Source organism: Schistocerca cancellata, chromosome 7 (assembly GCF_023864275.1).
Source record: "Schistocerca cancellata isolate TAMUIC-IGC-003103 chromosome 7, iqSchCanc2.1, whole genome shotgun sequence".
NCBI lineage: Eukaryota > Metazoa > Arthropoda > Insecta > Orthoptera > Acrididae > Schistocerca > Schistocerca cancellata.
Window position 1 is genome coordinate 186,045,418 of NC_064632.1, and position 17,521 is coordinate 186,062,938.

A 17,521-nucleotide genomic window follows, 5' to 3' on the forward strand; every position below is an offset into this window, starting at 1 on the left:
ATGAACAGCAAATGGGTGAAAAGTATGATGCTGACTAATCTTTTCCCACATCTGAAGAAGTTTGTTACTGTAAAATGTTTCAAATCCACCAAACACGTTATGGGAGCTGTAAACGGATTAGAATAACATAACAGAGAGGGTACTGACTTAAAATACGACTATGTCAAAGCATAAAGAGCATTTTTGATTTAACAGAAACAGAAAACTTTCACTGCCAGGCTGAGAACTTTTCACCATCCCATTATGCCACCTTCTGTTAGACAGAATGGCGGTATTTTATTTAATTCAGTACAAGCCCTTTATATAAATATAGGACTGTTTTCAAGAACCTATACTTTCAATATATAAATCGAGTCTAATAAAATTTTCTGTACAAATCACAAATAAAAAATCACACCTGATTACAAACGGCAAAAAATAATATATGTGCCCTTTCTTGCTGCACCAAATGTATATAAACTGTATACATATTAAAAACTTACAACTAAAGAGTAAATAACCTTCATGTGCAAAGCAAGCACTGTTGATGTTAAATATTTGGTTGGTATTCAAATGTCATCCCCAATGGGTAAAAACACTGGCTTACTGTCACTCTAAGATAATGACATCGTTATCACTGTCATTATCAATCTCTGGATGTGTTGTTAAGTGCCTTTCCACCTGTTTTGATTCATGTGAATGAAATTCTGATGTATTATTCTTGGACTGTTCACATTTTTGCAGCATACCATTATGTCTGTCCTGCAGTTTAGATGGTCTCATTTCAGAAGAAAAATTTGACACCCTAACATCGATTTTATGTGGCATACCATGTGCTTCAACTTTGATTGAAGCTGTGGCAATTACCACTCTCTCTTTAAGTTCTCTTCCTGGTGATTCCTGAAGCAAATTACATTTTTCATTCTTTTTGCTCCTTTCTGCTTCACGAAGTAACTTTGCCTTATTGTCACTATTATGTTCTGATTTTTGTTCATGAATTACCACAATTTCTTCTTCATTTTCTGCTTGTTTGCTGTTATTATCTTCACACACAGTTTCCTCTGTCTGTAGGTCTTCTCCATCCACATTGCCACCACTCTCCTCATTGGATTCTTCTTCATTTTCACTGGTATCATTGTCATTGTTATCCATATCTGAAACAATTAATAAAAAACAATAAGGCTTCAAAAGTTTTTCTCAAAATTCTGAATAAGCAAATTTGCTAATTAAATATCCTTTTCTGGTTAAACAACCCTCAAATGTTACATCTTAACTGTCTAGTTTTTCTAGCCAAGTAGAAATGCATTGTTATTGAAAAATCTGCAACTTTTATTATTATAACATTTGTTCATCCTTTGTTCATTTTGTACAGCTGTATGTACAAGTCACATTACGAAGAGGTATACAGTCCAGCACAAATCACAGAAATAACTGTGTATAGAAACAAACAATGGATGATAATAATGAAAATAATAATAATAATGTGTATAGAAAAAAAAATAAGTATCTCAAATAAGTATAATGATTATTTCAAAACTATATATACATTGTAAATACTGGACAGAGAAGGGATGACAGGTGGTGTTCTAAGAGTAACACAACACTGACTTTCATATTTCAAGCACACCATGATTTAAACAGTCAGTAACATTAATAACAAATAGATTTTTTTTTTCTTTAGCTGTTACAAAATTCTGTATATCAGTCTGCCATAAAATCAGTTGATTCCGGAGAACAGAAATACCACTGGTACCCTCAGAACTTGATAAACATACAACATCCTGAATGTAACTGACTAACAAACTAAATTAAAAATACTTTGTATAAATTGGCAAAAAGACTTGATATTTTCAGGTTTCCCCACTGCTAAGTAAACACAGGATACAAGAAGAACTGTCTAATGATATTTCTTGTAATCACACTGGACATATTGACAAATCAATCGATAATTAAGTCCAATGAGGTCTTTAGGGCACACCATAGAAAGACACAATCACAGTGCCATATCACATACCAAAACTTTCACAGTAGATTTAAGGGTTGCCACGGACCACCACAGTCTCACTCGTACAGTGAGCATAGGGGCACAATGATAAGTTCATTATTAAAAACGTCTATAGGTGAGAGTAGGGTATTGTGATTTCACCAAGGTAAGGTATTCATATGTTGGTAACACCAACTGATTTTTCAAGATGGCCACTGGCTGCACTACTGGCAAAAAGTCGCAAGTGTGTCTGAACCTCATTTTTTGCAAGGATTTCCATGAAATAAAAACATTTCTACTTGTACAACTTATTGTCCATGAAAGTCAAAAGCATTAAATGTGAATGCAGTAAATTTGGAAAGGATATTGAAGCACTGAAATTGATCATACAAGTACTTCTAATTTTATTATGTAGTAAGTTTTGCATACTTTATGTATGGGGCACAATGGGCAACTGATGCTAGGGGCACATTGGACATACTGCCCAGTGTGTTTCACTATCATTAAAATTATTGTCCTGTAGTCTTCTCCTCTTTCCTCTCTCATGTTTCAAGAAATATGATGCAGAATAGGAAAAGGAAAACTAATATCGTATGACACCTGAAGACAGGATGAAAGAAGTTGTACAAGCTTTCCTAAAAGACAGTTACACTGTGCTTGCAGCATCTAAAGAATACGGAATTCCTAAACAGACACTTGCACAGCACACTAGCGTAATTTATCTATAGCCAAATTTGAAACTGCAATATGAAACATGTATATAACTCTAAAAGCTACACTAATTCACAAATTTATTTTTCCAGATATGTAAACAAAGCAAAGGCTGCACCAGCCTTTGAAGAAGTTCGATTTTATCCAAAGTATAATTTTAAACAAGTTTTTACATTGAAGCAAAATCACTTTTACAAGAGTATGCTGAAGTATCTGCTGACATGCTGCATGGTATACCATTACACAGCTTGCTAAGCTGGCATATGAGACAGCAGCTCGCAGTAATATCAGAATGCTTGAAAATTGGGAGACAAATAAACGAGCTGGTCCAGGCTTTTGAAACAACATCATTCACTGAGTTTGAGGAAGCTACAGCCTACATCATTATCATGAACAACTAGTGCCAGCCCCCAGGATGTGGGAGCGTTCTTATGCAGACACCAGCAAAAAAGTAGGTAGTATGCTGTACACCAATTGGACATGGCCAACTTGTTACCCTAACTTCTTGTGTAACTGCATTGAGGAATTCTATTTCACCTGCAATAATATTCCCTACAGTTCATTATCCAGAACACACACTACATGGCGTACCACCATAAACAGTAAGGTTAGCTCAGAAGCCAGGGTAGATGATGGGGGGAAATTTTGTTCACGTAATTACATGAACCATGTTGTTAAATGTTCTAGTGCATCTCCTAACAACCCAGTTTTGTTGATTTATGACAATCATGGAAGCCATCTCAATATAGATTGTATGGACATAGAAATGCAGAATGGTGTGACTATTCTGACACTCCAATCTCATTATAGCCACAAACTACAACTTCTAGACAGAACTGTTTATGGTCTTTATGGTCCTTTTAAGAGGTTTTATTACAGGGCTTGTGGCAACTTTATGAAAATTAACCCTGAAAAGACTATCAGATTCAAAAATGTTGCAGCACTTAACTGGAAGAGCATATCTGATGGCATTCACAGTATCCAATATCATATCAGGATTCCAGTGCATAAGCATCTACCCTCTTGACACAAATATTTTTACAGAGCAAGATTTCCTGTCTGCTTCTGTAATGCAGCACGAAACAACTGAGGAAAATGAGAAAGAGAACTATGATGCAATTAATGATAAAGTTGATTATGAAAGTGTTTTATCAACCTTCAGACGAGTCCAGGAAATTGCAATAAAAGGCTACACCTTGGCCTTCAAGAGATGATACCAGTAGAGCATCATGCTTGTGTGTCAAACCTCAAGAAACTAGTCCACCCAGAAAGGCACAACCAAAGTAAAGTTCAATTGCCAGAAGGAAAAGGGGCAAAACATGAATCTTGACAGACATCCCAGAAAAACAAATACTTGTTGAACAAAAGTAGAAGGAAGCAAAGGGAACTGCAAAAGATATGATCCCTGAGAAACAAACAGCCAGAGCCAAAATGCAGCTTATTTTTTAAAGTAATGACTCTCGGGCAGAAATGCAAATCGAGTTGGATGACACAGACAATGGACGACACTGATTTTTGTAGTAGTGATAGAGATCACAATACATTCACAATGCTCACTGAAGATCTCAAACAAGATGATTATGTAGTGGTGAAGGGGAATACATTGCAAAAAAACAGATCCCATTTCGGCACTTTGTTGCCATAATCACTTCTACCAACAATGAGAAAAAAATTACACAAGTGTCCTGCCTGAAGAAATCACATAAAAGTGGCAACCATTTCACTATGCAGAATAATCCACAAAAAAAAGTCTCTTTGTACCATTACAATGTTCAGTAAACATGTGAAAATATATGTCTAACAACGAAATAAATGTGTTAATTAGGAGAAAAGAAGTCTTTACGTCATAATTTACCTTCCCAAATGTGTGCTCATAGTGTCCCAAGCAATTTCTCACTCTATCCCTACATGGTGGACAGTGGGCACAAGAGACAGAGCTTTACCAGTATTTGTCCCAAAACTGTTAATGTGAGAACAAAGAGAAAAATTACAGAAACAACTAATGTAATTATGTGACTCGTAGAGTTTCAACTTTCTATTGCAGTTACTGTAGATGAAATAAAAATATTAAGCGATTTCTGTGCTCACCGTGACCCAGCTTCCCCAACCACAACAAGCCAACGTTTACAGCAAGCTCTCTGGTATGTCCTTTGATGACAACCCTGCACTGCATGATTTTCTTGGACCGTGATTTGGACTTTATTATTAACTATCATCGACATATGGCTAAATGCACAGACTTTCCTACCTGCCTGATGCAGTACTGTCTTCACTCACTGCTCAACTTCTAGCTGTGCTTTCAGTGGATGAGCCAACAGCTTATGGGTGCACCAAGAGCATGGTTCACATCCAAGTCCCTCCCAGTCATATTTCTCTTGTCCCTCCCAGTCATATTTCTCTTGTACTGATGTGTGAGTTACTGAACAATCTTTCAGAATGCTGTATTGACCACAAGGTATCCATCTCCAGAAGTTTTTCATTTTGCGTATTTCCAGACAAGCCAAGAACAGTTACTTTCTGTGAGTTAATTGTAAATAACTTGTGCTTTATTCTGATAACACCACTGTTGTTAAGGTTAAAACTCCCTCCAAGTAGCAAGCTGAAACTTTGATTTGGTCAATGAGGCATACTCACATATTGCAATTACATGGTCCAGTCACATTAAAGTGGCCATCACCTATTTTCAGCTTCAATACGCAATAACCACTTACAAACAGCAGGTGGCAGCACTGACATTGGAGGGTATATAAAGTGAGTCACAGGGTCACTGGAAACACTGCTGTCATCGTCATAATGCAGAAACAGAGTTCTTTATCTGACATCCAAATAGACATTATGATTGGCTTTCAGGCCTAGGGTGCAAGACCTATAGAAATGGTTAAGTTTGTAAACTGTTTGCATGCTGCTGTAATTAAATTATACTGTGTGTGGAAAAATGGTGCCAACCAAAACCAGCACCACGGCAACTGTGTTGCACCATGGGCGACGATGACTGCCGAAATATGAACGGGTGAACAGACATGAAACTGTTGAGCACTGACCGCTCAGATGAACAAAGAGGCTACCAACAGAGTCTCTTCAACACTGTTTAGTGAAAGATACTGCATATGGGTCACCACAGCAGGTTAATTCATGCACCCATGCTGACTGTTACTCATAAGCAACAGGGGCTGCAATTTGCACACCAATACTGCAACTGCACATCCAAGGAGTGGCAACACATGGCCTTTACAGATTAATCACATTTTATGCACCATCAGGCAGATGGCCATTGGTGTGTACAGCATGAAATGTCTGGAAGCAAACATCGTGCAATCAGAAGGGAGCATTATGGTTTGGGGAATGTTTTCATAGCATTCCATTGGTGGATCAACAAAAGCGACCATGTCCATCCACCCCTACATACAGTTTGTTCTTCCTCAGCATGATGGCATTCACCAGCAGGACAATGCAATTTGAGACACAGCGTGCAGGTATATACGTGGTTCGAAGAGCACCAACATGAGTTGACCATTCTCCCCTGGCCACCAAATTCCCTGTATTTTAACCTGATCAAGAATCTATGGGACCACCTCAATCGGGCTGCGTTCCATACTGCAAAAGGAGTTTATCCAGGCTTTTGACAAGTGGTCACATTAATGTGACTGGATAGTATAGTAGCACTTTGCCAACAAAATGCAAGGATCCGAATTCCAGGCAAATTCTAACATCTGACTAAAGGTTCAATCATCAGGAGTGACTCAGAGAGCAATGACCATACAAATCTGCCTTCGGGATGGAAAACATCTTCAGTAGAAGAATCCTAAGGAAGCCTAATCACTCAATGGAGGAGAGCATTGACAAAACTTCTGTCTGATTAGTTCTTCATTATTGTTTGGCAGTCTGGGAACTGAACCATGCTGGATTAATGGGAGTGACAGATGAAACCCACAGAGAATTTGTCAAGGGTTTATTCATCCAGCATAGGAAGATCACAGAAATGGTCTAAAATCCCAGCTGGGAAATACCACATGAAAGATATCAAACACCACTTTCAACCTTCCTTTTAACATGCTGAGATGGTATGCTCACAGCAGAACCAACAAACAATCTTCCTTTGACAAGTAGCTCTTGTAATTACTGCTACCATAAAATTAGAAAAATTCTTATGGAAAGTGAACTGACTGTAGTTTTTCCTGTGAACCACCTCCAAGGTAAATCAATATATCCACTCTCTATACTAACTTATGAAATACAAATTTTATTGCAGATTTCCTCTAGTTCTATTCTCGGAGAGTTCTTAGGAGAATGGAGGGAGGTTATTCATCTGGAAGGTGTGTGCAAGTGGTTCACATAAGATGGGGCAGGGGTTCTGGTTCAGCACAGTTTAACCTATCAAAAATGTTGCATATTGAGAACTGAAATAAAATATTTTCACTCATTTTCCAAAATATCAAGCACTTCTAATTGAAGTGTAAGGAACATTACAAAATGAATCCCAACAAAGGCCTAGAAATAAAGAGAGAGAGAGAGAGAGAGAGAGAGAGAGAGAGAGAGAGAGAGAGCATTAAGTAAAAAAAAAATTATACATCCCACACAAAGCTGTTTTACTGTTTAGTGACAAATGAAACCTTGCTCTAAATTTGGAAAAGTTTAAGTTAATGCAGATGAGTAGGATAAAAAATCCAACACTGTTCAAATGCAGTACAGTTGTGTGCTTGACACAGTGACATTTATTAAATATCTAGGCAAAATATTGCAAATCGACATGAAATGGAACAAGCACTTGTGATTACCTGAACAAAAAGCAAATGGTCAGCTTCACTTTACTGGGACAACTCTAGGATAGTGTAGCTCCTCCTTCATGGAGACTGCTTACGGAACACTAGAGCGACACATTCTCGGGCACTGATCGAGCTTTGGGGATCCCCACCAGATAAGTTCAGAGTACTAGCATTCGCAGACTGCAGAATGATTCTATGCCTTCAACATATATCTTAAGTAAGGACGACAAAGACAAAGTGATAGAAATCAGGGCTTGTATGGAACAACGACAGTGATGTTTCCCTCACTTCATCTGCAAGTAGAGCAGGAATGGGAATGATTAGTAGTGGTACAAAGTGCCACTGCCATGCACCATATGGGGACTTGTAGAGTATATGTATGTAGACGTAGGTGTAGATTTAGATTTATACAGGAGTACAAATAAACTAAGCTGTCAGCACTTAAGAGAGGGTAACTACATCATTCATCATACCTATTGCCCCTTTAAATGTCTGGAGCACTATAGCTGAATATGATATTTGAGGATGCATGTTTGTCTTATCGAGGACTTGGTATGAATTGGTCACTATTTAATTGTGTGTCTAACACCTCTTGAGTGTTAGCACATGACACTGACAAAGTTTGTATTGTGCTCAATATGAAAATGGTTTGATTGTTTCCCATCTGGAATTGTGTGTAAGTTATTTTGATACAATAAAAATAACTGACCTCAAACATGCTTAAAGTGGGATTTGATGATGTCCTCAGGTCTGAAATTTTTCTAGCTCATTCATAATGTGAATCAGTTAAATGAATACAGTAAGATGGATAGTACAGAGATATGTAGCAATTTATTTGAATATTTCTGTGAATAACACATATAGCAGATATCTGCTTGGAATTCATCAGACAGCCGTTTGCCGAGTCATTAATTCATTTCCTCGTGGGCTATTTTGCTCCACATAATAATCTACACTCTCAAACACTGAAATTAATGGACCCATCATTTGGATGAGATTTTAGCCATTTTACAACCACATGAAATTGTGAAAGTGGTTCAAAAGCAGTTTTATGTAAAACTTGATATCACAAAATTTAACAAGACACTAGAAAAACTAAAGAGAAATATTCCACTGACTGACATTGGATAATGTCTTCCTCATCCTCAAATGTCTTGGAATAAGCAGACAACAGCAGAAAATCACTGTTGTATCCCCGTTTCCAGACTCCTGCTGTTTCTCACTATTGTTAGTCATGCCAAATGTGATAGACGTGTAGCTTGATTTTTTGTGTGTGTGTGTGTGTGTGTGTGTGTGTGTGTGTGTGTGTGTGTGTGTGTAGTTTTCTTCCTGGAGAATATTCTGTCCCAAAGCTACAATGTGTAACAGTATTTTCATTGTGCCTGTCTGCAACTCAACAGGTCATCTTATGGTGAACAGCAATCTATCCCTTTCCTAATACTGTTTATATTCCAATCTGGAGTTTCCAGTGTTTGATAGATGTGTAAATACCTTACACTGGTTGTGTGCTCCAATATTTCTACCAAGTCCAGACTGCTTTACAGTTTGCAGCCAGTGATAAAAACTATTTCTAGGAGAGTTAGGAAATAATATTTTGAGCTGTTTGAACCAGGATTAGGAAGTGTGTCCTTCCTCCTCTTATTATGATGGGAAGCACCACTTCCAAAGACATTTCAAAGCTACTGCTACTGCCAACTCCCCCTCCCCCCAACTCCCCCTCGCCAGGGAGAAATTCATGTACCTCTTCTGTCCGCACCTAGTGGAATCGCATGGGCAAATGTTACATCTGTTTTCAATGTGTCTGCATGTTGTAACACTACTATTGATATTGTAAATAATTTGTACTGATTAATTCTGAGTAATGTAAAATGTGTATTCTTTATTATGAAATGTTTATAATAGAAGGAAACATTCCACGAAGGAAAAATATACCTAAAAACAAAGATGATGTGACTTACCAAATGAAAGTGCTGGCAGGTCGACAGACACACAAACGAACACAAACATACACACAAAATTCAAGCTTTCGCAACAAACACGTGTCTGTATATGTGTGGATGGATATGTGTGTGTGTGCGCGAGTGTATACCCGTCCTTTTTTCCCCCTAAGGTAAGTCTTTCCGCTCCCGGGACTGGAATGACTCCTTACCCTCTCCCTTAAAACCCACATCCTTCCGTCTTTCCCTCTCCTTCCCTCTTTCCTGATGAGGCAACTGTTTGTTGCGAAAGCCTGAATTTTGTGTGTATGTTTGTGTTCGTTTGTGTGTCTGTCGACCTGCCAGCACTTTCATTTGGTAAGTCACATCATCTTTGTTTTTAGGTATATTATTATGAAATGTCTTTGATCTACTATAAAGAAGTAGAGTTGTGTGAAATATTTACTCTTTGTGAGTTAAGTTCTTTGTATTACTTGGAGGGCAATATCATTTAATTATGGATATTTTTTGATAACTTCTTAATATGTTTAAATGATGAGATTTTTTAAAATATGTCTGTTTGTAACTATGTAACAGCTGGTTCATACCTAGGGACTTTGCATTATATAAAGTAAAACCAAGAGTAATTCCCCTCTGCAATGGAAGTGAGTTGACATGAGCCTGGGTGGCAAATGAGAGAGCACAGTATTGAGTCGGCAGCCAGTAACTGATGAATGAACAGTGCAAGTGCTGAGCAAGGCTTACAGTACTGCAATCGAGATGAAATGGCCTCGGATGTAATTTGTGGTTAAAAATAGTGCTCTAGCTTTGGGAAAGGCTCTAAAAATGATATTAATGACACCAAGAAGAAGTAAATAGAGCTTATTAATGCCAACGTAACAGCCACATGCTCGCCGCAACCACTTCATCACACATGCGAAAGGTCAGAACTGTATAACTGTATGAACCAGTAATTTTGTGTTTGGTTTTGCGAAATTATAATTCTAATATTGAAAAACTGTGTTTGAAGAATGAGTATGTCCTGTGCACTTATCCAAATAGGAAACTCTCCTTGTAAGTGACGAAATCTGAGTATCCTTCATAAAAATAACTAGTTAAATTCTTGATTTATACAAGAATGCCTGGAATTGAATGAGAAATTAATAATATGTTGTTGATTAAATTAACTGTTGCATAGACAAAGAAAGGCACTCAATGAGAGACGTATTACAAAGTTTCAAGAGCTTCATACTGCTTTAAATGTGTGTGTCAAAGTTTTGTGCTAGTACACTTAATGTGCTTGGTAAAATTACCTGTTTCATATGTAGATAAAAACAAACTCTTTATGTCTGATCATTTTGAATCTTAACTATGAACTGAACTTAAATATGAAACCAGGCAAGAGTATTACCTGGGGAAAAGTGTTTTAATGTTCATTTGCTTTAAAAAGTGTCAGTAAAATTCACTTGCTTCACAAGTGGTATCAAAAAGCAGTTGGTTTAGATGTTGATGGAAGCTGAACTTTCACTTGAAGTCATGTTTAAAGTAGTAGAGAGTATTGTCAATGCTAGTAGTTTTGAAACACTGCAAGATTAAAGATCTCAAGCGAGGGAGTAATCTGACTTTTACCATAATACCACATTGTTTCTGTAAGTGTGTATAGTTTGCTCATATGATGAAAAGACAGTTTATGGGATTACATTTCATTCTTTTATACCAGAAAGAAATCAATTTGAACAGTTGTTTTGCAACCAGAGACCTGAAGTGATTATTGAAAGAATAAATTTAAAAGGTTTGTATACAGTGTTGTCTTATAGCATATGTACTGTAAATGTGTGTTAATCAAGCTGGGCTACTATCATGTGCTATTTTGTCTTGTGTGGGTTCTGAAAAACAAGTTTAGGCTGAATTAGTTAAAGGTAGAGGTAATGACTGTGATATATGAAAGGAAAGGTCTCAATTGTAATTCTATGACTTATCTGTGAAAGTGATTACTGCTACTACCCACTTTGTAGTTCATCCATTTGTGTGTATTCATTGCACTTCACTAATCAGAAATTAATGAAAAGTCCTCTTGCAATAGTAAGAATAGATTCTTTCAGAATAATGTTTTCACATTATTATGCCTAATTAGGCTCGCAACCGTACTAGTATTTCATTCACCAATCATCTGTTACTGAAATTTCTTGCCAAATTTAGTCTTTCTGCAATCTGCCAACTACTATCATTACGAAGTTACCTTTCTTCTGTTAGGAAAAACAGTCAAATCCAAAACTCCTCTCAGAGGGTAACACCTACTGCATGCTTAGGCCATATTTGATACCAATAGTCCGTGATTGTGTTGTGTGTAACCTCCTTGTGACAGTCTGAAAGTCCTGTTATTGGGAAACTGTGTAGTTCACGCATTATCGCGACACCAGTAGTGTTAAATGTAGCTTTTCCCATGACAGGACTATTTGTTCTGTTGGGGTATAGGTGTTATAACGTCATGTATCTGAGGTGGGATGTGGGAACCAGCCCAGTATTTACCTAGGTGGATATGGAAAACCACCCAAAAAATACAACCAGGCTGGTTGGCACACCAGCACCTGTCATTAAGCACATTTGTTGTTGCTATGGTCTTCAGTTCAAAACCTGGTTTGAAGCAGCTCTCCATGCTGGCCTATCCTGTGCAAGTAGTCTTTTCATCCCTACGTAACCACTACAAGCCTACATCCATTTGTTATTCAAATTACTCATTTAATTCCCAGCATTCTTCTGTAGTCTCACATTTCTAAGCTTCTATTCTGTTCTTTCTGAACTGTATATCATCAATATTTTATTTCTGTACAGGGGTAAACTCCAGACAAATTCTTTCAGAAAAGACTTCCTAACACATTAAGTTTATATTCGGTGTTAACAAATCCCTCTTTTTCAAAAATGCTTTTGTTGTTGTCGCCAAGTCTTCATTTAATATCGTAATCATTTTAGCCATCATCAGTTGCATTGCTGTCCAAATATCAAAACTCATTTACGGCTTTTAGTAGCTCATTTTTTAATCTAATCCCCTCAGTATTAATTCAACTGTATTTCATTACCCTTGTTTTTCTTTCGTGATGTCATCTTGTAACCTATTTTTAAGAAACTAACAATTCCATTCAATGTTTCCTCCAAGTCCTTTGGTGTCTTTAACTGAATTATAGTGTCATCAGAAAATCTCAAATATTTTTATTTCTTTTCCTTGAACTTTAATGTCCTTTCTAAATTTGTCCTTGGTTTTCTTTACTGCCTGTTCAATGTACAGATTGAACCTGAATGTGAAGACTGAATAACACTGGGGGCAGCTGAAACCCTGTCTCACTCTTAACTGCACCTCCTCTTTCGTATCCTTCGACTAATAAATTGCAGTCTGGTTTCCAAACAAGTTGTAGACAATCTTCCACTCCCTGTACTTTACCCCTGCCACCTTAGCAGAGGGAGAAATTACAATGAGAATCCCACAGCACTTGGTCACTGGCCCACTACTGTTCTTATTTTACATTAACAATCTGTCATTTTATTTGAATCCAGAGACAGAATTAGTCCTGTTCCCACATAATACAAGCATACTTGTGAAGCCAAGCAAAGACGCATCAACACAGAAATGAGTAAATGACATTTTTCTGAAAAATATGGAATGGTTTTGCATTAATTACCTAGCCTTAAACTAAAAAAAAGAAAAAGAGCAGTTTATTCAATTTTGTATTGTCAAAATTATCCCACCTCCTATTCACATAATATATTTATAAGAAATTATAAACAGGGTAGAAAACTGTAAATTATAACGTGTCCATACTGATGAAAACTTAAACTAGAAAAACCACATAGTAGAGCTGCTCAGACATTTAGGTTTGACTACTTTTTCCATAAAAATAACTGCAAAATTTGTGGCTACAGAAGCCAGTAAGTTGACAAATTTTTCATATTTTCTATTCATTAATGTCTTATAGAATAACATTCTGGGATAACACCTCGCTCAAGCAAAAGGTATTGATTAAATAAAGGAAAGTAATTACAACCATGTGGGGAGCTCACACATGTACATCTTGCAGGTAGCAGTAGCTCTTTAAGCAGCTGTGAATATTAATCACAACCTCACAGTACATTAATTCACTTATGAAATCTGTCACCAGGAATCCATCTAAGTTCAGCAGCAATAGAGATATTCAAAATGATAAGAAAAGAAAGAAAAATAATCTTCATTACCCTTTTAATAAATTAACTTTGGCACAGAAAGGGGTGAATGTGCAGTTATAAAACTCTTCTCATGCAAATAATGTGCCTGACAGGTAGCAGAGTGTTTTCAAATTTAAAAAATAACAAAACTAAATAAAAAAGACCCTGTAGAGAGACCATATGAAGCCATACAAATGTTGTTATTATGAAATATGACATAGGCTAGTGTCTAGCATATCAATATGTTGCAGAAAGCAACTTCTGAATTAAATATCTAAATGTTAGAAGGAATATATGACCTCTGTCTTCTGTACATGGCTGTGAGCTGCTTAGAGGTAAAATGCATGCTGTTGGACAACTGTCTCTACCTACACTGCTATAAATTATATCATACAGGATACATTTGTTAAACTAAACATTTCATTAAAAATACTTCGGTGATCACCAGTACATTGCAAAATAAATATTCTTCACTTGAAACATTGTTTAATGCTGAATGTTAGCACATAACAACAGTGTGTACGAATGTCCATTTAGAATGCCTGAGGTAGAGTCAGGTCCCACAATGTAATTACCTATGATGACGCACCTTACGTTTACACTCCATGGCCACTGATGTTGAACCTGAGGAAGCTAGTGTGGATTTTTTGCTGTACTGTGGTTAGTAAACGTTGCTTCATCGATAAAGAGCACATGTTGCAAAAAACATAGGGTCATCTCAGTTGCTGAAAGGCAAACCAATAAAATTCTGTATGATGTTTGATATACACCGTTGTCAAGTGCCTGATGAAGTGATAGATGATGAGGATGGAAATTCTGTTGATGCAGACTGTGAATGTCACTTGTCTGGCTGATTCCATATTCCTTGGCAATATGTCTCGTAGCACTGTGTGGATTCATTAGCGATGTAGCTAGAACAGCTTCTTTGTGTTGTCTGTCAGTTGCAGTCCTCTTTCTCATTCTCTTTCTGATATTCAAGCAGCCTGTCCGAACCAACTTCTTAATAATTTGTGCAACTGCCTGGTGCATCGGACACTGGCTATCTGGATATATAGCCCTATACCACTGTACTGTTTTTATGGCATTTCTTTTACAGTTACTGTATAAAATTAGCATATCTAACTTCTCCTCATTGTTGTATGTATGCACACTATGAACGTTGAAGCAGAAATGAGTGGCCCAGTGGCCTGCAGTGCAGGTAAGTAAACAGGCAAATGTGTTGACATTCTGTCACAGCATAGCATGAGAGCTCTACTTGGCAGTGTTTGCACCACTAATGTCAATATCGGCCACCGTGCTCTCAAATTCTATGACATTTCTTTAATTTTTGTATGACAAGTTTCAATGACAACATTAACAAATGCTATATCACTGTAATTGTCTTCTCAAGAGTTATTAAATGCAGTTATAAAAGGTATACAGTTCTATTTAAAAAATACTTGCTTCAATATCTCCATTGATACCAGCGCTAAAAACATTAACCAAACAAAAAAACACATGCCCCTGAATGCTCTAAAATTTGCTGAAAACTGCATCAATATGTGTAACCTTTCGTGTAATAAAAGGGGTGTTATGGCTTATGTGATTCACCCTGTATAATGACTGTTACTCAGACACACGTATGGTGCATGTGGTATCAGTGAGTGTGCTGTCCATATGTAGGATGAGAAAGGCACGCAATCTACCTGAGTTTGACTGAGGGCATATTGTGATGGCTCAGAGGCTTGGTATGAGCATTTTGGAAAGTGCATGACTTGAGGAGTATTCAAGGAGTGCTGTGATGAGTTCTTCAACATGTGGTGAAACCATGTCCACCGTCATGGGGTTGGGCGGCCACTCACACTACAGATGTTGAGCATCGTATGCTGGGCAGACTGATAAAACAGCACAGGTGGTGAACTGTGGCAGAACTATCAACAGACTTTAATGCTGGACAGAGTACAAGTGTGTCTGAACATAAAGTGCACTGAACGCTCCAAAGGATGGGCCTCCACAGCCAACGACACATGCATGTTCTGATGTTACCACCATGACATTGGCAATTACAACTGAAATGGGCATGTGACCATTGGCAACTACAACTGAAATGGGCATGTAACCATTGGCACTGGATGTTGGCACTGTGGCAGAGCATTGCATGGTCTGGTGAATCCCGATACCTTCTTCATCATGCCAATGGGAGAGCATGAATCCAATATCTTCCAGGGGAACAGCTACTTGACACCTGTACTGAGAACAGACACAAGCTGGCAGCGGCTGCATTATGCTCTGGGGAACATTCACGTGGGCATCCATGGGTCCAATGAAGCTCATGCAAGGCACAATCACAGCTCAAGAGTATCACACACTGGTTGCAAACCAAGTACACCCGTTCATGACAATCATATTTCCTGACAGCAGTGGCATTTTACAACAGGGAATGCACCATGTCACAAGGCCAGGAGTATGATGGAACAGTTTTAGGAACACAGTGGTGAGTTCCAATTGATCTGCTGGTCCCCAACTCACCAGATCAGAACATGGCATCAGAACTTATTGACCACCCTCCCCAGAAATTACGGGAATTGGGTGCCTTGTGTCTGCAGATGTGCTGCCAACTCCCTCCAGTGACCCACCATTGCTTCCATGCCATGATGCATTGCTGCTGTTATTCGAGCCAAAGATGGACATATAGACTATTAAGTAGGTGGTCATACTTTTGGGGCTGATCAGTGTATGAGAGGGTAAAAAAAAAACCTGGAATAACACTGCTTGGGTGGGGAGCTTGTGTAGTACGCATTTCTTCCGCTAGGCTTGTATAGCACAACTCATTACAGTTCAGAGCTGCCTGTGTTGTCAACCTGGCTTGTTCTGTTCATCCCCAGTGACTGTTTTTGCTAGTGCTGTTTTGTTCTTGTTTTGTTTCTCATGATGGCAGGTGAACAATGTGCAGCTGTGAAATTTTGTTTTCTACTTGGTAAAAATGCTGCTGAAATTGTTTTAATGTTGAAAACACCTTACCAAGATGATGCTATACAAAAAACTAAAGTGTACGAGTGGTTTGCTCAATTTAAAAATGGTGACATGTCTATTGATGACAAATCGCATTCTGGACATCCATCATCTGCCCAAATCGTCAAAAATACTGAAAAAATTAGAGCTGAAAGACCATCGACAGACAACTGACGAACTGCCAGTGATTAGTGGATCTTGGAGCTCAGTTCAACGAATTTTAACAGAAAATTTGGGAATGACAAGGATTGCTGTCAAGTTTGTTCCTCAGGTTCTGACTGACAATCGAAAGGAATGTCGAGTTGAAACATGTTGTGCTTTGAAACAGCAGCTTGAAACAGATCCAGATTTTCTGTCAAAGGTCGTTACTGGTGAGGAGTCAAGGTGCTATGGGTACAACCAAGAAATAAAGCTACTGTCAAGCCAATGGAAGACATCTTCACCACCCCATTCAAAAAAATGTTGTCAAGTCAATAAAACATCAAAACAATGCTGATTTACTTTTTTGATGCGAAGAGCGTACAGTATAACCCCATTTATACGTTCCCGGAATCAATGTTTTCCCGCCATTTACGATATTTTTTTTATCGGTCCTCTCAAATTTCCTATGCCTACAACGTTAATTTGCACCTGATTTTGCGTCAACATATTTATAATTTTCCCCCAATTTATGCATTACAAAAAAATGTTTGTGGACAAAATATGATGCTGGCATGATGTTGGCCATCCAGTAGTGTTTACAAATATTAAGTGGTTAAGTTTCTTGATGCGAGGGCACTCTACTCAGCACATTTGAACTGGTAAACGAGTAAAAGTTATAACAATTTGTGCCATATCTCTTGCCACTGCCAAGTTCTAATGGTGTGGTGGCTGATGGGAGTAACTAGGGTCATTCGAATGAAGATAATGTGACCAATCATAACCATTTCCTAACTGTCTCTACTGCGCAAATGCAGTTTCGTGATTATTGTGATCATCGTGAC

General features: G+C 37.8%; 1 protein-coding gene across 1 annotated transcript in view; it reads right to left on the reverse strand.

Annotated features, from left to right (window-relative positions):
* Positions 1-236: 236 nt before the first annotated feature.
* Positions 237-17,521, reverse strand: part of LOC126091962 (death domain-associated protein 6-like) — a 167,349-nt gene continuing 150,064 nt past the window's right edge. The window contains exon 8 of the mRNA XM_049907311.1: positions 237-1,133. Within this exon, the coding sequence (XP_049763268.1) occupies positions 589-1,133 (545 nt within the window). The 3' untranslated portion in view covers positions 237-588. The remainder of the gene's footprint in view (positions 1,134-17,521) is intronic.